This window comes from Panthera uncia, chromosome B4, assembly GCF_023721935.1.
Source record: "Panthera uncia isolate 11264 chromosome B4, Puncia_PCG_1.0, whole genome shotgun sequence".
NCBI lineage: Eukaryota > Metazoa > Chordata > Mammalia > Carnivora > Felidae > Panthera > Panthera uncia.
Genome location: NC_064809.1, coordinates 30,825,715 through 30,847,054, shown reverse-complemented (window position 1 = coordinate 30,847,054; position 21,340 = coordinate 30,825,715). Strand labels below are relative to the sequence as shown.

General features: G+C 44.6%; 1 protein-coding gene across 14 annotated transcripts in view; it reads left to right on the top strand.

Moving 5' to 3' along the window:
• The first annotated feature begins 506 nt into the window (after positions 1–506).
• PARD3 (par-3 family cell polarity regulator) overlaps positions 507–21,340 on the top strand; it is a 662,524-nt gene continuing 641,690 nt past the window's right edge. For 11 of the 14 annotated variants that reach the window (XM_049626966.1, XM_049626964.1, XM_049626959.1 and 8 more), the window contains exon 1: positions 507–793. In XM_049626966.1, coding sequence (XP_049482923.1) covers positions 674–793 — 120 coding nt within the window. In that variant the 5' untranslated portion in view covers positions 507–673. The remainder of the gene's footprint in view (positions 794–21,340) is intronic. The other 3 variants (XM_049626965.1, XM_049626968.1, XM_049626969.1) reach the window with 3 other exon arrangements.

Sequence of the window (21,340 nt, the reverse complement as noted above, 5' to 3'; positions counted from 1 at the left end):
CGCAGCCCCGCAGCGCGCTGGGGCGCTTGAGGGGCGCGGGTGGGGGACGTCGTGCCCAGGCGCGGGGGGTCGGCTGGGCTGGGGGAGGGGCGCTCCGGGCTCCCACCTCCGCGGCGGCGCGGGGACAGGGCCGGACCAGGCGCAGGGCCGCCTGCAGGGGCGGGCAGTGTGGTCGGGGTCCCGCGGCCGCCCGCGCCCAGAGGAGGGAGGCGGCGGGGGCGTGGGGCTGCGGCCGTGCGCTCCGCCCCGCGCGGGGACCGGGCCGCGCCTCCCCCTGCCGCATGTGCGCGGTGTTGTGTGCCCGGCCCTGCTCCTCCTCCTCCCCTCCCCTCGCCGCCGTCCCCTCCCCCAGCGGCCCCGAGTGAGCGCGAGCGCCACACAGCCCCGGGCCGCCGCCGCCGAGCGCGCCGAGACGCCGAACAGGTGGCCGGAGGCTGCGGGCGCTGCAGCGGGGAGAGGTGAGGCGAGCCCCGGGCCAGGCGAGGGCGGCCGGGCCGGGCCGGGCATGCGAGCCGAGCGGCCCCCCGGCGCCGCAGCTTGCCCGCGCCCCTAGCCTCCCGCGCGCCAGTGCAGCGGCCCCACCGCGCCCAGCGTCCAGCCGCCCCGGCCCGGGGCCGCTCCGGCCGCGGTCAGCGAGGGGCGCGGGCCGGCCCGCGACGGCGGCGGCGGCGGCATGAAAGTGACCGTGTGCTTCGGGAGGACCCGGGTGGTCGTGCCGTGCGGCGACGGCCACATGAAAGTTTTCAGCCTCATCCAGCAAGCGGTGACCCGCTACCGGAAGGCCATCGCCAAGGTGAGGGGCTGGGGGCGCGAGGGGCGCGGGGGGTGGGGGCGGGAGAAGGGGGGGGAGGAGGAGAGGGAGGAGGAAGAGGAGGAGGGGGAAGGCGCCGGGATCAATATGGCGCTTCCTGGAAAGGGGAGGAGGGAGACGGATGGGAGGCGGGGAAAGGGAAAGTGCGGCGGCCGGGCCGGGCCTCGCGGGCGCCCCCCGCCCCGGGGCCGCGGGCGGCAAAGTTGTGGGCGCGGGCCGGGCCGGCGGGGCGGGCGCAGCCCCGGGTGAGCGCGCCGGACCCCACGGCCCCTCCCGGGCCGAGCGCCTCCCTCCTCTCCCTCGGGGCTCCGGCCACCGGTTCCCCTCCGGAGCCTGCCCTGGGAGCGGAGCCCGAGCCCAGCCCTCCGGGGGGCGCGGGCGAAGCCTGGCCGGACGCCTCTCTCTCGGCCGCGGCTGCGGGCGGTTGAAATCCAGCCTCAGGCCTCTCCCCGCTCCCAGGCCCCGCGGCGGAGGCTGGGGAAAGGGAACTTTTTAGGTTGGAGCAGAGTTTAAATATTCCACACACGGCGGAGAGCGGTCGCATTTGTGCTCCAACTCTCCCTTCGCCCGGGCGGGGGAACGAGCCGGAGCGCCCAGCCCTGTCCTCGGAGCCGCCCGCGGGCACGGCCGGCTGCTGGGGGACAGTCGCCGGCTCGCGGTCGGGAAGGCGGCCCCCAGGGGGACCCCCGCTTCCGCCGGCTCGCGGACGTTAGCGGGGCACGGAATCCCGGTGCAGGAGAGGCTGGCGTGCAGCGCTCCTTGAAAACGCACAACCCTGCAGTCAGTCACTGCATTAAAAGTTTTCCTGCGAGAACCTCAGCGTTTACGTATCTGGAACTAGTTCCATATGGTGCCGGGGCTGCGGAGCCAGGGTCTGATTTAGGAGTGGAGTAGATTTCCCTTTTTCTTCGTGGAGTGATAACATTGTCTCCACTCAACTGCGTTCCTCTACAATGTGTCAGAAGTGAAAAGGCATTTTGTTAAATTGTTTTATCGGCTGTCTGTGTTTGACAACAGCCTACACCTCCGAAGTTTCTGTCAAGCACCTGAGGATATCTCCTTTGCTGTAGAGTAACGTTTTGTGGAGACAGCAAGGTCACTTAAGCATTTTCTCATTTGTTCCTGGTAGTGGAGTAGCCCTAGCTTCTGTGGGCGTTGAGGCAGTACACGGTGGCTTTGCCAGTCTGGGTGTATACAGGGTGCTGGGGGCAGCATCCTTCAGTTCTCTCTGAACTTAAGGGGAGAAAACTTTTTTTACGCTATTGTTTGATTTTTAGTATATATTGGAAAGAATAGCATGAATTTGGCCTTTTCAAGATAATCTTGGGGCCATTTAGGAACCTGACACAATGGTGGAAGGTGTTGACTTTATTTAACTGCTCTAAAACGTTCCTTACACTTGGTTGAACTGTTATTGAAAATCAAATAAAATTAGTGGAAATTGGCATCCATTTATCTTACATTGCTGACAAGGGGAAAGAAACATGCTCTCCAAATCTACATTTAGCATTTAAAAAAGACTGTTTATGAATGGCAGTTTATGATATAAATGTTCTAAATCAATAATCAGATTGTATATGTACTTCAGAAACCAAAATAAATTGTGAACGGAAAGAGAAATACAATAATACATAATCTGTGGTGTGCCTGAGTTACTGAATAGGGAGAGGTGAGGGACGTTTCCTTTCATTTTACTTGTTTTACATGCTTAAAATGAGTTCTGTTTCGTTATGCGCACAATGGACTTTGGTTAAAAAAGGCTGTTTGGGAGATACAAATGTAGTTATTTGGTTGATTGAATCATTCATTCCTTCCCACAGAAATTCTTAAACATTTACTGTGTCCAAGGTATTGTTCTGGGTGCTGGACATGTAGGGGGCCCATTGGCTGCTTTGTGGAAATTGGAATGTGAGAGTCTAGGACAAGAGGCTCCATGGTCCTTCCAGTGAAGGAGACCAGTGGTGTGTCCGGACACATGATTGGGCGGTGAGGAGAGGAGCATCTGGGATGTTGGGTAGATGTAACTGAGGAGCCTTGGTAATATATTTGGACTAGTGTTTTTAAATATTAGTGGTAGTTGTTCCATAGTGACCTGGGACCATGGAAAAGGGAGTGCAGTTCCCTTATGAGAGTCTGGGAAGGCATCCTTAAGAGAAGGGACATGTGAGCTAAGTTTTTAGAGGGTAAGCGTGAGATCACCAGGTGGAGAAGGAAGGGAGGATGATTCTCAGAGGGTGGTGGTAGCATTGGAGTTGGATATGAACGAGAGGGAGGAGTCAGAGATGAGTCAGGGCATTCTAAAATTATTTAAAGGCTCTTTCAGTGCAATTCACAGTTCAGTGGGTGAATTTTAAGATGGGCTTTGTAGTACACAAAGTTTAATCATTGGATCACAAAACTGTTGACTCTCAGATGTTGCAAGAGTCTGAGTGTCTTCTAGGTTCATTTGTGTTTTTTCTTCTGAAATTGCTAGGTAATGGTTAAGATTAAACTTCAGTCTTTCTTCTCATTTCTCCCATTTTATTTAAGGTGATTATGAAGCAAACAGATATTAAGACTTGCTGTAAATTTTATCCTCTTATCTCTTCTTTATCCCTTATTGTTTAATAGGATAAGATAAGTTTTGTATGAAGAATTGGGTAGCTGGGTAATTGTGGAGAGGTGTTTTGAGTTGCTAGGTGACATGTGGCATGACAGACCCCTGTCTGGTGGGGAAAATGTGGAAAGATCCTGTGGCTTTGAATAAAAATCAACTAAGTCTGCCCCCCCTAAAAAAGAATGGAAAAGGGAAAATAAAGATCCCAAGTCACCGAAGCTTTCTCTGCTATAAGCGTTTTGTCGTGTGGTGGGGCTATTATATTTGAGCTGTTTTCAGGTTAAACAAATCAATTTTTCTGGGCAGTGGAGTGGTGTGACTTAATACCAGAAATGTCCTCAATAAGCAGATATTTGAAGGCTTACACTTAGTCATAGCATTTTTTTTTCCTCTAGTGAAAAAATGTTTTTCTGCTTATGATCGCTGACGAGTGAAGATGCTTTGGCTTTTCCATCTCCGTCTTCCCATCCTCATCCTGACCCTGTCTAAGGAGGGTGTTCTGCTAGACACTGAGAATTCTCTTGCAGGCACTCTTCTTGAGTGCTTCGAATTGGAGGACTGGCTGCTGTGTATGTGTCTGTTCGTTCTTCTCGTGCCTGCAGCCTGACTCATCCCTGAATCCTGATGGACACAGGGTACAGAGCACCAACTGCAGTGACTTGTTAGTGTGGTGCCCTTGGTTTCCGGAGTTTTCTTTGCTGGCCACTCCTTAATTTTGAGTGAATCAAGGTTGGCCCCGAGGCTTCCCATTTTTCCTGCTGTACATCCTAAATCTGATTAGGAGAAAGTCTTCATGCTTGCTTAAAAAATGTTAGTATTTTAGGGGCACCTGGGTGGCAGTTAAGCATCCGACTTCAGCTCAGGTCATGATCTCATGGTTTGTGAGTTCAAGCCCCCTGTCGGGCTCTGTGCTGACAGCTCAGAGCCTGGAGCCTGCTTCAGATTCTATGTCTCTCTCTCTCTCTGCCCCTCCTCTGCTCATGCTCTGTCTCTTCCTCTCTCTCTCAAATATAAATAAACATTAAAAAAATTAAAAAAAATGTTAGTATTTGAAGGGCTGCTGTGTACAAAATGTTATGTTCTATGGAGAACTATAAGACAAAATCCTTGCACTCAAGAAGAACATAATCTAGGAGACAAGATGGGTACATAAAACAATAATAGTAGGTGGTAGCATTAATTAACAACAGGGTGTTAGAGACAGTAATTGATTCCAGATTTTAGAGACATCAGTGGTTATTATGGCATTGGGTTGGGGGGGGGGTCCCATTTGGTCACTAGGGTTGGTATTGGGCTTAGTGAGTGGGACAGCTAGCCTTACTGTAGGACGAGTGCTTCCTAGTTGGGTACTAGAGTAATCTCAAAAAGCACCTGCCTGGCTAAGATGTTTTGGTTCTCAAGGTCTGCCGTGGGGTCCAGGCATGAGAATCTGGAGAGCATCTGCTGCGTTTCTGAGAGGTGGAAAGGAGGGGATGGTATGAAGGGAAACTGTGTGATCCCAGGTGATTCAGGCTTTCAGGGCTAGTTTGGCTCCTGTGGAGCATTCATGCAAGATGGTGGGTCAGGATCTGGAGGAAAACTCTGAATGCCAGGGCATGACCAGTGGGATGTTACCCAGTTTGATGGTACAGGAAGGACTAGGTTATTTGGGCAGGGTAGTAATAGGGACTAGTGGTCCTCTGGGAGGATGTCTGGAATAGCTCTTTGGATGGGATCTGCCTTCAGTCTAAATGCTGCTAGCTGAGTGCTGAGTAACAGAAGAAGAAGGGTAAAGTGAGGAAGGGGAATTGCAGGAACCCCTTAACTCACTGCTTCCCCCATAGTCCTCCTCTCTTGGGGGTGGTAGGAGCTTTGGTTTGGGTTTAGAGACATAGGTTTATTTATTATTGTTATGACTACTTTTTATTACCATTTAACCTTGAGCAAATGAACCCTACAGAACTTTATTTTGCTCATGACTAAAGTGGGCTACTCCCTTGCAGGGTTGATGTGAGTGCTGGACAGATGATGAATATGAGACTCTTCAGGGCTGGATCTGAATCACCAATGTTTCACTCACCAGCTTTACTTCCTGGGAAGCTTTCCCAAGTATCCTATTATTCCTGCTTGGTTTTTTTCCTCTTAAGAAGGCAGTGGTAATTCAATTAAAGATTAGGTAAAAGTGTTAATATTTGCCTAAACAGTACTGCAGTCAGAAGAGCAGTGTGTGTGTGTGTGTGTGTGTGTGTGTGTGTGTGTGTGTGTGTGTATGTGTGTGTGAGAGAGAGAGAGAGATTGGCTTTATTCTGTGGCCTCTGGCCTTTGGGGCCACTGCTTCTGTCACTGAGGCAGGGAAACCTAGTAATTAGAATCATTTTGTTATTAAAAAGACAAACATGAGTTTACAGACACTTTTGAAAATGTGCTCTTCTCTATTTGGCAGGGGTGGGGCGGGGAACTGTTGACTACTGAAACCATACAACTCATGGTTTTGATGAAAAATCTTAACAGTTGCTGTGAGATTTTCCTGCAAATACATATATAACTGTTGACACATTTACAAGCTTATTGAAACTTTTAGGAAAACAGTTACATTGTTGCAGAGTGTGAATGACAATAGAAGCAAGCATAAACATAGTGAAATGAAGTAAATGTTACTGTTTTATTAAAATTTTCTACCTTCTCAAAGGTGAAAAAGAAATGCAGTGTATCTGAAAGGCTGATCTTTCTAAAATGCAAATCTCATTGTACTCTTTTGTGTAAGGGTCTCTGCACCTGCTTTCCCTAGAGGCCAGGTCCTGCCACCTCAGCACAGCCTGTCACTTGCGGGACCCCTCCTGCCTCCAGCCTGCCCCTTTCGGGACTCCTGCCTCCAGACTCTCCCTCACCAGACTTCCCCATCCCATACTCCATCCATTTGGGCTTGCTTGCACTTTCCTGCCTTTGCTCTGGTGTTTTCTGTTTCTTCTGTCTGGGATGCTTGCTCCCTCCGCGTCTGTTCATTTATTGAGCTTCAGCTCAGATGACCCATCTTTGGGAGGCTGGCCCTGCCTCCCAAGCTGTCTGAGGTTCTCCACCTCATACTTCTACTTAGTGTGCTTATCTATGGAACAGAACTGAGCTCTGCTGCCCCCTCCCCCCCAACCCCGGGTGGAATGCTTGGGGGCTGTGGCCTTGCCTCAGTCTTACTTGAATAAGCAATGTCTTCTGCATAGTAATCTTACAGTTGGAGTAAATAAAAAGTGGAGAATAAACACATCACACATTCTTACACAAAAAATATACTTTTTCTTGGAAGACTATGACCAGCACTCTAGGGTTTGGTGTGTTTGGCATATTGGTACAAACATTATAATTGAAGCTAAGATTTAGTGTGATTTGGAGTACCTGGAAGTTATTGTTTTGTGTCAGCTCTTTTGAAGGAGGCCAGTCTGTTTTCAGATCAAGCAGAGGGATAGTCATAGGGTTTGCATTGGGCCTGGTTCAAGGCAGGTGGCCAGAGCAGTGTGGGAATCTGGCCCTGAAACATACCTATGTTGGGTCTGGCGCCTCTAATTCTGTCAGGTGGATCCTTGGGTAAGTGCCAGCAGTAAATAGAAATGTTTAGGATCTGAGATTCACAGAGAGAGTCTGGCTGATGTGAAGTGCTTCTTGGCTCATGGTGAACCCGGATGCGTTGGTCACAGAGGTTATATTTCAAGTCTCACTTGTACCACTAACCTGTAGGCAGGTCCTCCATTTGCCCTGGGAGGTTTTTACCTCCCTGTAGAGTTGGATGCAGCTTAGTGATGTTGATTACGCAGTAGGTGTTTGGAGACCTCTGTATTTTTTCAAAGATGGGAAGAAATGTGTAAAACTGGTCCAGGTAGGTGATTTCCACAGTTCCTTTTCCTCATGGTAAAATGGTTGGTTAGGTCTGCACACTGTGCTTTCCTCCTCCTTGGCCACTCATACAACACTCCTAGCTTGGACCAAGGTCAGTGGCAGTAGAGGTAGGGGAATCAGTAAATTTATATGATTCTACCTGTTTTTGGTGTCTTTTCTGTTTTACATGGAAAATGGAAAAAGCTTTATGAAAAGAAATGCAGAGTTCTGTGAACAGACTATAAAGCTGGTATATATGTACATATATATTTGTCTTCTAGTCATTTAAAATTTTGTTTGGAAGAAGTATGTATAAATCACTTTTTTTTTTCATAGCTCTGTGTCTTGTGTCTGGCTTGCCATCTTTAGGTGATTTATGCCATTAAATATTACTATTGCTTATTATTTTCTCCTCTATCAACTGATATTGGAGCTTAGAAACAAAGTTTGAAGCTCCATAGCCAAATGACTTGAAATGTCAATTATTTAATTTTTTCTCTTAAAACTAGACTATAAAATATGTGCGCGATAGAAATAAAATTACATGTCCACACAAAAATCATGTACGTGAGTGTTCACTGCATTATTCATAACAGCCCCCAAACGGAAATAATCCCAGTGTCCATCAACTGAACAAAATACGGTTTATCTATACATTAGAATATTATTCAGCCACAAAAAAGAATGAAATACTGACACATGCTGCGACATGGATGAACCTTGAAAACGTTATGCTGTGTGAAAGGAAGCCGGTCACAAGAGCCCACGTGTCGTATGATTCTGTATATACAAAATGACCAGGATAGGCACATCTATAGGTACAGACGGTGGAGTAGTGGTTGTCTAGGGCTGGGGGTTGGGGGTAATGGAGAGTGACTGCTAATGGGTCTGTTTTGGGGGTAATGAAAATTCTAAATTTAGATACTGGTGATGATCGTATGATTCTGTGAATATACTAAAAATCTTTGAGTTGTACAGTTTAAATGGGTGAATTTTATGGTTTGTGATTCCATCTCAGTAAAGATGTTAAAATATAGACTACATAAGTCACTATGAACACAGCTCAGTTTTTAGGTGTTTTATAGTTCTGTGAGTCCTTGTAATACATGGATTTCTGTGTCAGAGGTGCTCAGAAACCTCAAGTGAACACTGGCTATTTTGAGGAGTTTCCCTTATGGTGTGTAAGGCCTGTGTTCTTGGACCTGCCCACTCTGTCCTGTTGCTGCCTGGTAAGTTCTTGACTGCTGAGCCTCCAGGTCTCCTGGGCTCTTTCTGTTACCCTCTCTCCCTCCTTAAAGGCGCCCCTGACTGTTCACCTGTTCTCCCTCAGCCAGAGATTCCTTCCTGCCTAGCTCACCAGCTGCCTTTGTTGAGTGAAGGCTGCTCATGAGGTTCCAAAGGTGTCCATAGTGAAAAGCCTTTCCAGTTTTTGGTTTTGGTGCTCAGACATTTTGAGCTTTAGCGAATCTCACAAGCTTTGTGAGGCTCCGTTTTCCTGTCTTCATCTTCCCGTATTGAGATATTCTGGCTGGGCTCCTGCTGCCAGTCCCCTGAGCTAGAGACCGTCGTATCGAGTCTGTATTGTTCGATACGGTGCTCGTGGAACCGTGGGATATGAGTGATGTGCAGTGGCTCTTCAGAGGAGCAGACAGGGTGCAGAATCTCTTACTCCACCCACCCTTTCTGTGAAAATACTTTGCTTCTGTAACTTTGAAACGATGGGGCTTGACCCTAGGTCAAACACATGCTGTTGGAAGTTACGATATATTTTGCCTGGAGTGTCCTTCAGAATTCCTTACCATCTCAAGATAAGTGTCTTTTAGGGTAAGTTACATGCTCAGAAGTGACTTAATAACACTATTCCTTTTGTGAAGTATAACTATATGATACTACCTAATACTAAATGTAGGATATGTGTATTCATATGCATACATGTTTATGTTCATGAAGTTGTTATTTTTATGGCAATATAAATGTAAGTGGTTTTAGACATGACAGCCAGGTCAATATTATTTTTCCCACTTTTGATGTTTTTTAAAATTCAGATTCTGTATGACTTAATATTTTGGAACTCAGATTTATTTATTTTTTTTCTGGTGTATGGTTTTTCTTGTTATTTGTGTCACATCCCTTTAGATTAGAAAACTAATCTATACTATAGGGTTTATATTTTTGAAAAGGCCTGTTTAAGATATCCTACAATAAAAATCAATGTTTCCTTCTCTGACACTTCAGAAAATAATTTGCTGCATATCTCAAAAACCTAAAATTACTAAATACTGAAAATATGTTGTATTAACAGATTAAAAAGATGAAGGTGGTGCCATTTTTGTGTAAGTGGTTGACAGGAGACTGGGTTTTTTCTGTTTCTTTTAAGAAAATATTGGAAAATTTTTTTATGCCTGTGTTCTAATTTTCTAAGTTGAACATTACATCTAGAATTAAAAAATAAACTATTTTTCAGGGAACAAACTTTCTTCTATCACAAAGGCATTTAAGATGCATAATTTATAATTCTGAAACCCAGTGTGCAAAGTCATATGTGAATAATAGTTAGCTGGGTTTCTGCCCAGCAGGGTTATACTCTAACTGAAATTTCTCTTATTACAGCCAGTAGCACCTGCAGAAGAGGGAGGTAAAATGTACAGGATATTGGTTCCTGATGTACCACCACACAGGATATGACTAATCACTGAATCCATTAAAGTTGAATGCAGGATTTGGTACTTTTACCACTTTGTTAGAGATCTGGAAAAAACCTTTCAGACAAATCAAGAGGATCTATTAGTGAAAGTGCATCTCTTGGATTGATAGCTGTTTAAATAACTACATCTGGCAGATGGTGGTATTTCAGCATTTGTAAGTGAGAACCATGAAATGAGTATATTTAAAATTTTGGGGGCGCCTGGGTGGCGCAGTCGGTTAAGCGTCCGACTTCAGCCAGGTCACGATCTCGCGGTCCGTGAGTTCGAGCCCCGCATCAGGCTCTGGGCTGATGGCTCGGAGCCTGGAGCCTGTTTCCGATTCTGTGTCTCCCTCTCTCTCTCCCCCTCCCCCGTTCATGCTCTGTCTCTCTCTGTCCCAAAAATAAAAAAAAAAATTAAAAAAAAATTTTTTGAAGGCACATACTCTCAGGAATGTATTTTTTTTCAAGGAAACTTGGAGAGCTAATAAAACCCCGAACTTTCTGTGGTGCGGTCAATTTTATCTTTTCTATTTTATGACCCCTTTTTAAAACACAAATGTTTATAAAAACGCAACTGACCGGGGCGCCTGGATGGCGCAGTCGGTTAAGCGTCCGACTTCAGCCAGGTCACGATCTCGCGGTCCGTGAGTTCGAGCCCTGCGTCAGGCTCTGGGCTGATGGCTCGGACCCCGGAGCCTGTTTCCGATTCTGTGTCTCCCTCTCTCTCTGCCCCTCCCCCGTTCATGTTCTGTCTCTCTCTGTCCCAAAAATAAATTAAAAAAAAAAAAACAAAAACACGCAACTGACCGAAGGTAGAAAGTTTGGTTATGGATGTTTCTTTTTGTCCTAGGAGGCAGGCACATGAGAGTGACACATTCTGGACCAAGATTCAGAAGAGCAAGTACATCATTTGTGTATCTAAGAGTAAGAAGGGTAACCTGTGTGAGCCCAGGATCTTTGGCTTCTAGTGCCACCTACTTCATGAGGTTGTTAGGGTTCAAGGAGAGAATGTAAAAAACAAAACAAAACAAAACAAAAAAAACCCCAAAAATGTTGTAGGGGTAAAATGGAGTAGGTATTAGCTGAACTGTTCTTTCATTTTTGCTGGGAATGGTTGCCAGTGATTAAGGCTCACTTGAATCAGCTCTTCTAAATTGTTTCTTCCCATCCTCATTAGAACCGCGCTGAATGTGGGAACTTGAATTTGTGGTGAAACTGTTCTCCCTAAAAAATCATGGAAACATTCTTCTGCGATTTAAGAAATGAAATCCCAGTGACACTGATTTAGATTTTTCCAAGATGTCCATTGTGGAATAGCTTTTCCAGTTTTTGGTTTTGGCTTCCAGTAGTTTTGAACTTTGGCAAGTCCCACAAGGTCTGTGAGCCTCAGTTTTCCCATCTGTAGTTTGGGAATGCTATCTTTTGGTGGCAGTAATGAACATTAAGTGACTTAATGTAAATACTACTTCTCATGTAACAGACTCTTAGCCAATATTAGATCTTTTCTCTTTCTTCTGGTTTTAAACATAGATTAGGCACAATTTTAATGGCTGATTCACAAAGTGATTGATTTTTATTTGATTTGTGGTGCCAGGTGTCATTTTCCAGGATAATTTGTTAAAGGGCCACTTTTTTTTCTTGTAAAAGTACTATAGCAATTCCAGTATTAGTATCTGTTAGTGAATTAGTTGGAACTCGAGAAAAACAAATGTTCTGATCATCTAGTGTTAAAGCTGATTCTCTTACAGATCAAGGAGAAATGTGTTTGTCCAACTTTCTTAGCCTGGTTGGCTTTTTACTTTCTCATTTTTACTATTAGACCTTGTTACTTTCTCAAATTGTGGCTGCCATACTGCTGAATCCAAGGAAATTATGTAAAATTTGTGCTCATTTTTAAAAGACATTGGTTATACATTTTCCATTTAAAAATATCTTTTGAACCCTGGAAAGAATAAAACTATAAATAATATTTATACTTATAAATGCAGACACGTTTTGAAGAACTCTAGCATTTATTAACTAGCAGTAGTTCTGACAATACCTTGAAGCTCAAAGAGACAATCTGAGTTATAAAATAAAGTGGTAAAGTAGACTTTTTTGTGACCTCTCTAATCCTTTATTACACAGTTCTCTGTAGTTCATGCACCCATTACTACTTCTTTACTCTTCTCTGGATCTTAAGAAGGTGATTTTAAGGAACTAGATCAGCAATAAATGAACACAGAACGTCTTCTGCTTAGGTAGGTAGTTATAAGGATTGACAGATTGATGCAACTTTTAATGCTTTAGTTCAGCTAAAGTCACCCAGTACCAATCACCTGAAGACTTCACCCAAGAGCTGACCTATTTATCATACTAAATAGGGAGTGGTGCCTTGAAGACTTGCTCAGGTTCTGGGCATGGCAGTATTATTGTGTCAGACTTGCCAGGTTACCAACAATGCTCTTTGTATTCAAGAGGACCACCTCCTCTCATTTCTCTTTTCCACATCACAATATTGAAAGTTATTTTTCTCTGTTTGAGGACCTTAAACATCTTATTAAAATAATGCTTCCTCCATCTCTCCATATGTGTTTAAGGGAAGTTGCTAGGTAGTGATTAAAATAATAAAACTTTATCTCTCATTGTGCAACATTCATATTTTGGCTTTGATCCCTTCCAGTATTTGTTTATAAACATTGTTTCACACGAGGGCCCTTGAAATCCTGAGTTTTTGTTTCATGCAGGACACGAAAGAGATGTAGCAGCACCGGAAATTGCAATTTGTACATCTCTCTTCCCTTCACAATTTCCTTTGTTTCTGTGCTTTGCTGGTGAAAGTGATGAATAATGCTTTCAAAAACTTTCCAGAATAACTTTCCTGTTTTATAACAAAACTGTAGAGAAACTAACTCTGGAGTATTTTTTTTTTCTTCCAGCTTTACTGAGGTATAATTGACAAAAAATGTAATTACATTTAAAGTGTACCATGTAATGATTTAATATACACCGTGAAGAGCTTCCATTGAATTAATACATTGAGTTAGTGTTTCCCTCATCTCACGTATTTATCTTTCTTTCTTTCTTTCTTTCTTTTTTTCTTTTGTAAGAACATTTGACTTACTATCTTGGGAAGTTTGAGATAGCTCTTAGTCTGTGTTGGTAGGTGGTCGGTGTACTTCAGACCTTTAGGCTGAGGCAGAAGAGCTTTGCATCCTGGTCTGCTTTTACTACCCTGCTTTCTAGATGCAGGGGAGTGGTATTTTGAGCTTAGTCTTTGCTTTTGATGCTATTAAGCTTTTTAGGTCAGCACTGATGATCGAAAGCTCTTGCACAAGACATGCTGTATTGGAAGCACTATTTTTTTTTTTTTTTAAATTTTTTTTAACGTTTATTTATTTTTGAGACAGAGAGAGACAGAGCGTGAACAGGGGAGGGGCAGAGAGAGAGGGAGACACAGAATCTGAAACAGGCTCCAGGCTCTGAGCTGTCAGCACAGAGCCTGACGCGGGGCTCGAACTCACAGACCGTGAGATCATGACCTGAGCCGAAGTCGGACGCTTAACTGACTGAGCCACCCAGGCGCCCCTGGAAGCACTATTTACCTGCCTATCTGGTTGGGGAGTTGTTGAGAAAATACCTTTAACTGTGATACCCATCGTGTTTTCTCAGCCCCAATTCATTGAGGAGTTTCAGAGGGGTAGGAGGAAGTCAGGAAACAAGTGGTATCAGGAAATAGTGGTAGTAATACCATTATTGTCAACAGTAATGGTTAGCACTTATGGAGCATTTTGTGTATCAGGCCCTAAATGCTAGGCTCAGTGCTTTGTGTGTGTATATGTTAATCCAGTAGAATGGTTTGGGGGGAGGATTGATGCAATCCCAAGTTTATAGGTGCCGACACTCAGGCTAAAGAGGTAAGAAGGTTGCAGAAGGTTGCACATCTGATGCATGATGGCTTGGCCTTCTTAGGCAGACCCCTCTGACCACAAGGCCTGTATTGTGAATTACTGCACTATGACAAACTGATGTCCTTGCATTTTAGGATGTTGCATTTCCATGAGAAAGAGCAAATGGTGCCCATAGGCACACTTTCAAAGCCAGTAGTTGATTCCTTTTACACACTTTTGTACTCTGCTTCTTGGAATATTTTCATTGACCCATTCCTACCCCCATACCAGAATGCCAAGGTGGCCTGGCTGATGCTGGAAAATATGTGCTTCAGGTCTGAGGCCTCATCATCTTGAATGTGGGTCAGAGGCTTTGCTTGCCCATGGATCAGTTTTGTTATCTTCAACATGGCATTGTTATTTTTTGTCAACATGGCTCCTTATAGCCTATGTTTTTATACATTTTGCATATTACTAGAAGTAGGGAAAAGTGAACAGGTGACCAAGCCTTTTTTAAGTTTTAATTTTAATTCCATTTACTTGACATACAGTGTTATATTAGTTTCAGATGTACAATATAGTGATTCAACACTTCCATGTATCGCCTGGTGCTCATCACAAGTGCACTCCTTAGTCTGCATCATCTATTTCACTCACCCGTCCCACCCCCCTCCTCTCTGGTAACCATCAATTTGTTCTTTATAATTAAGAGTCTGTTTCTTGATTTGTCTTTCTGTCTCTTATTTTTTTTTCCCTTTGCTTGTTTGTTTTGTCTTTTAAATTCCACATATGAATGAAATTTTATGGTATTTGTCGTTCTCTGACCAGCCTTGTTTCACTTATCATTATCCTCTTTAGCTCCATCCACGTGGTTGCAAATGGCAAGATTTCATTTTTTTTTATGGTTGAATAATATTTCATAGTATGTATAGACCACATCTTCTTTATTCATTCATCCATCCAGGAACACTTGGTCTGCTTCCATACTGGTTATTGTAAACAATGCTGCTGTAAACATAGGGGTGCATGTATTCCTTTGAATGAGTGTTCTTGTATTCTTTGCATAAATACCCAGTAGTGAGATTGCTGGATCATAAGGTATTTCTGTTTTTAACTTTTTAAGGAAACTCTGTCTTGTTTTCCAGAGTGGCTGTACCAGTTTGCATTCCCACCAACAGTGTGAGAGGGTTCCTATTTCTCCACATCCTTGCCAATACCTGTTGTTTCATGTGTTGTTGATTTTAGCCATTCTGACAGATATGAGGTGATAGCTCATTGTAGTTCTAATTTGCATTTCCCTGATGATGAGTGATGTGGAGCATCTTTTCAGGTGTCTGTTGGCCATCTGAATGCCTCTGGGGAAATGTCTGTTCATCCCTTCTTCCCATTTTTAATTGAATTCTTTGTTTTTTGGATGTTGAGTTGTATAAGTTCTTTATATGTTTTGGATACTAACCCTTTATCAGATATGTCATTTGCAAATATGTCATTCTCCCATTCTGTAGGTTGCCTTTGAATTTTGTTGTTTGTTTCGCTGTGCAGAACCTTTTTATTTTGATGTAGTCCCAGCAGTTTATTTTTGCTTGTTTTCCTTGCCTCAGGAGCCATGTCTAGAAAGAAGTTGCTCCAGCTGATGTCAGAGAAGTTATTGCCTGTGTTCTCTTCTAGGATTTCATTAAACCATAAGTTTCAGGTGTCACATTTAGGTCTTTAATCCATCGTGAGTTCATTTTTGTGTATGGTGTAAGAAAGTGGTCCAGTTTCATTCTTTTGCAAGTTGCTGTCCAGTTTTCCCAACACCATTTGTTGAAGTGACTGCCTTTTTCCCATTAGATATTCTTTCCTGCTTTGTTGAAGATTAATTGGCTATATAACTGTAGGTTTATTTCTGGGTTTTCTATTCTGTTCCATTGATCTATGTGTCTTTTTGTGCCAGTGCCATACTGTCTTGATCATTACAGCTTTGTAGTATAATTTGAAGTCCAGAATTGTGATGTCTCCCAAGCTGTCATTCTTCACGCAGAACTTTCCAGCCATCCTTTGGACTGCTTGAGCTGTCAGGTTGGGCTCACATAGCCACCCTCTGGAGGCCATTGCAGGTCTTCCCCTGTGCCCCTGAGGTGCTGTGCATTTAGCAAGCTGAGAACCTAGCACTGTGCGTACAGTGTTTGTGGCATAACTGCTGAGAAGTGATTACAACAGGAAGTAATTTCCTCAAAAGTGCTTTCAGAGTTGCAGAGTGCAGTTCTTTGTAATATTTAAAACATTGCCTTCATATATACTACAAGAACTTCCTAGCACTGAATTGTGTAGCCCTGAGAGCAATGCCCATGTAAGAATTTTTTATGTTATTTAGCAGTATCAAATAGCACCTAACCGTAAATCGATTAGTAAAAATGTTTTTTGAAAATTAATGTCTTTTTAGGTATTATTGCATAACCAACTACCCAAAACTTAATGGCATAAATCAACAACTATTTAATTATGTCTCATGATTTTGTGGGTTAAAAATTTGGATTCAGTGGGGCTCAGTGGAGTGATTCTTCTCCATTTGGGGTTACGTGGGGCTATTCAGCTGGCAGATGACTTGGTCCGGAGGGTCCTAGATGGCTTCATTCACAGGTGTGGTACTCGGTGGGGTTGGCTGGAAGCCTGGGCTCAGCTGGGACTGGGCACAGCAGCAGAGGCAGCGTATGGTCCCTGCCAGGGGACCAGAGGATGGTCCCCCAACCCCTCCGAAGACTGTGCACACGCTCCTAGGAGCATTGTATGCATTTGAGTGTCTGTTACTCTGAGGGAGGGATTTGTGTGACCTTTGGTTTTGTAAATTGCTGTAGGCAAATTTTCTATCTCAGTCTAAAAAAGTATGAGGCCTCTCTTTCCCAAGCTTGCCTCCCATGCCCTTCAGCCCTTGTTTTGATATAAAGGCCATTTTAATACTCATCGAAGCCAGCATTGCTCTATGTATATTCCATGGCGTGTTATTAAACAGTATATGGAAAAAAGAAAAAAGAAGAAAACAAGGGTGTCTGGGTGGTTCAGTCGGTTGTCTAGCTCTTGATTTCTGCTCAGGTCATGATCTCACGGGTTGTGGGGTTGACCCTCGTGTTGGGCTCTGCAGTGGCAGTAACAAGTGCGGAGCCTTGTTGAGATTCTGTCTCTCTGCCCTTCCCCCACTCACAGTCACCTGCTGTCTCTCAAATAAATAAACAAAAAAAGAAAACAACAAGAGCACCTGTACATAGTGTCTCTAGCATGGAGGTCTTGCGGTAGTTGGACTTCTCAGGCTGTGGTTCAGAGCTCCTAAGGAGAGTGTCCTAAGAGGAAGAGGACACTGCCATTCTCTTAAGTCCTAGGCCTGGAAGCCAGCACAGCATCATTAACGCCTCTCTTCTACATGCCAAACCAGTCATTAAGTGGCCTGGATTCCAGGGGAGGGGATGTCCACTTCACTTATTAATGCAAGGAGGTCAGCTCTTAGTGTGGGTTGTGGCCATCTTTGTTCTGCGGTATGAGTGTCGTGCGTCCGTGTGTGTGTGTGTGTGTGTGTGTGTGTGTTGCATGTAACAGTAAACATTTAGGTTTTTTTTAAAAATTGTTTTGTGTTATGTTTTAAAATTGTCCTATTCTTGGCCTGGGTGCTGGTCATAAACTGTATATCCTGAACTTTTGAAGCTGACAAACCTAAGAAGTAGTTTATGTTCATCATTCATGAGTTCAAAGATCTGACACCTTTCCCAGGCTCTACAGTAGAGAGAGATAATGGTAATAACACCTTACATTTATGTGGCATCATCTCTAAGAAGTTCAAAGTGTTTGTGCCACTTGTGATTCCTTTATTGGAATGTCCTCTGAGGTAAATAAGCCAGAGTACCCCTCAAGTTCGTGTACAGATGAGGAAATGAAGTAGTTTCATCAGCCTGCTAGGGAGTAGTGTTCAGAGGGAACTCTTCTAATAATCCACGTACTGGTTAGAACTTGATTATGAATTTATCTTCCTTAGATATGATTCCGGAAAATGGTGGAGATTGACTTTTGTCTGTCAGTAATATTTTAAATTATATACCATTTGACAAAGAAGTGCCATGTGTAATTTTTTTTTTTTTTTTTTAACATTTGTTTTTGAGAGAGATCACGAGCAGGGAGGGGCAGAGAGGGAGACACAGAATCTGAAGCAGGCTCCAGGCTACGAGCTGTCAACACAGAGGCCGATGTGGGGCTCGAACCCATGAGCTGTCTCATGAGCTCGAACCCATGACTGTGAGATCATGGCCTGAGCTGAAGTTGTATGCTTAACTGACTGAGCCACTCAGGCACCCCAGAAGTGCCATGTTTAAAGGAGTGCTGGTTATCTTTCTAATGTGTTTTGCTTATTTGTTTTGGTAAAAGCTTATGAGTATTGCATCACAGGCATGTTTCCCTTTAATGGATCAAATCCTACACGCTCAGCAAAAACAGACAGTGGAAAAGGTGAAGGCAGTTACAGCGCTGCCCCCTTAGTGAAATCCTGTGGTATCCGTCCCTTTCCCTGCGCCCACACCAGCCGTGGGAGCACCTCCTTGTGCTTATGGGTGATTAAATGGCGTTTTTAAGGATAATTTAATTGTATGTCAAGTTTGTCCCATCCCTGCCACTTAGAGCCTAAACTCTGAGTAAGAGGCAACTCCATTGTAATGCTCTAAATGTGGTATTGTTTACATTCATTCAGTTTTGCTTAAAATGAGACACTTTACATAAAATCGGTGAGCATTAGGCACTTCAGCCAGAATTTGTTATGGCTAGCTCCTGGTTCATGAACATCTGCCCCATGTGAAGTGACCTCCTATGTATTTCCACCAGGGTAAACCTCACGGCACTCTCTAGTACAGAGAAGTCCATGGGTTCTGCATGGCTTTCTAAGTAAAATTCAAATTTGTCAGCCTGAAAACAGACCCCAGCCTGGCTTCTCCTTTATCTCCCTGCACCCGTCTTCGGTCTGCCCCATAGTGATGGAGCTGACGCCCCTGTTTCCCCAAAGTTATGCAGAGTTTCCCAATTCCTTTGTGTACATGTCCGCTGGCCTGGGAGTCTCTCCCTTGTTTTCCGTCTCACCTTGGTCCTTCCATTCTTTCTTCACAGCTGCCAGAGCTATGCTCTTTTGCTCAGAATGCTTAGGAGGCTTCCCATTGTTGCTTCCCAATGCTTAGGAGGCTTCCCATTACAGTACCCCCACACTCCCCAGGTGGCATTCAGGGCTGTCTGCCTGGCCCTGGGCTTCTTTCCCTCTAGGCACCACATACCATTGCTTGGGGCCACACTAGTCCACAGCCCTAGGCACGGCCCAGTGGTGCCTTCCCTGACTCCCCACCCACAGTCCAGAGAGATTCAAAGTTAGATAAATCAAGTTAAAAGGGATACAAGGAATCATTACGTTAACACATGCTTTTTGAAAGGATGTTACCCCAATAATTTCGACTGTGTTATTACATGTTTTATTACTTGTAAATAATTAAAAGTGGATGAACTTTTAAGAGAAAGTAAGCTGATACCATCAGGAGGGATTTCTTAAATGCTTCTGAGTGTGGTGCTCATTCTAGCTGCCTGTCTCCAATGAAAAATCCATAGTGTTCTCTGCCTTACGCTGCTGACAACTGTGGCTTGACATGGTGGGTTTACTGTGCTCACATGTCACCATAAAGATTATGGTGGATGTGCAAGTTCCAGGTGGTGGACGACTTGTCCATAAAGTGGATAAAAGAGGGTGAAATCTATCCTTTGTGGAAAAACTGGGTCCTTGACAACTGCAGGGCAACTATGACTAATGCGGTAGTTGATTAAGAAATCCTCCTTTGGCTGTGTGGGGCCAAAAGTTTTTTTTTTTTTTTTTTATCTTTCATAATTAGGTCTGAATGAATATTAAGGTGTGTTTCTTTGCATTAGCTGTACTCTGAGCAGTGGCGTCTGTGGAACGTAGATAATGGCAGAACAGGTGCAGCTGTATTAACGAAAACGTGTTTGAGCTGAGTGAGGAAAGTGACGTGGCAGCCTGAACTGGGTATTTGCAACGCTGTCACTACTCACCTTTTGTCTCAGAATTGGGAAGACCCTTTGGACTGCGTTCTGTCGTCACGGATCTTTCTACCCCTAGCGTCAGGCAAAGGCAGAGATCCGTGCAGAGTGTGTGGGGCGAATTCACCTTCTGCAGGGACTGACCCATCCATCCTGGAGGCATCTGGAGAGTTCAGGTGAAGTCCCATGAAGCTGTCAAAGCAGGAAGCACAAGAGGACACCCACATGTAGCCCAAGGATGGCATCTTTGAGTTCCCAGGCCCTTCACGGAGGAGGCGCCCTGGGGGCTCACTGACTGGTGTGAAGTGGCACTGGCCTGTCTCTCGCTTTCCCACCTCACCAGGTCCCTCGTTCTCGTCTCCTCCCGAGCAGGTGGAAGCAGTTCTTTTTGAAGAACTTGGCCTTTAAATCAAGAGTGCAGCATTGGCTTAGACCACAACTTCCTGAGGAGAAGTGCTGGCCCAGGCTGACGTGCTGATGTGCTGCCTGCAGAGGGCAGGGCTAGGGCCGCTGTGGCACTGTCACTGCTGACAGGGTGTTGCACTGGCAGTGTGCTGGCAGCTTTGCAAGCCTTGGTTTGACGGTTGCCAGCGGCACAGTGAGCATTGAGGGATGCTCAGCTTGGGTCATGGAGACTCAGGCCGGCTGCTTCTGCTTGTGACTGTCAGGGCCGCCCAGACCTAGCTTCAGGTGGTCTGAACTGGCTGGTGGCCTTTTGCAGAGCTCTTGCTCTGTGGTGACAGGTACAGACTTCTGTGCCTCTCTGAGTGGCATAGAACATTATAACAAGGCCATGTCCAAGCAGGCTCCACACTGTCAGCGCAGAGCCCAGTGCGGGGCTGGGTCTCATGAACCGTGAGATCATGACCTGAGCTGAAATCAAGAGTGAGACGCTCAACCCACTGAGCCACCCAGGCGCCCTGAAAAGAATTGTATTTTATATTGCCCTACTGAATAGAGGAAGAAGCACTTTAAAATAGAGTTAGTCTCTCCCTTGTTTGTTTCTTCCAGTGGGATTATTTTATGTTTTCTGTTGCTCTCACATTATCAGCAAAGTGTGTGTGTGTCCATGTGGTGTGTGTCCATGTGTGGGTCATCTGAGCATGTGTCCGTGTGCATCCATACACCACATCCATGCATGTGAGTGCATGTGGGAGGCTGGGATGGAAGGAATTCTTCAGAGTTGTCCAGGAGAAGCCTTGGGGTTTATTCTATAGTCATAGGATGTCTTTCAAATAATAAATTATTTTCTTATATAAATCCATGAATTAAAGACATGCAGTCAGTTTTTATGTGGGTCAGTAAATCTTTAAAAAAAAATCTATTTATATTGGTTTTCATTGCTGGAATATTTAGGAAAGACTTTTCATCTTTTTTTATTTTTTAATTTTTTTTTGTATTGACTCAGCTGTAACTTGAATTTTCCTGGTTCATTTTAAAGAAGATACTCTTTATTTCCTCCCTCCCCCTTTTCTTTTCTCATTTGC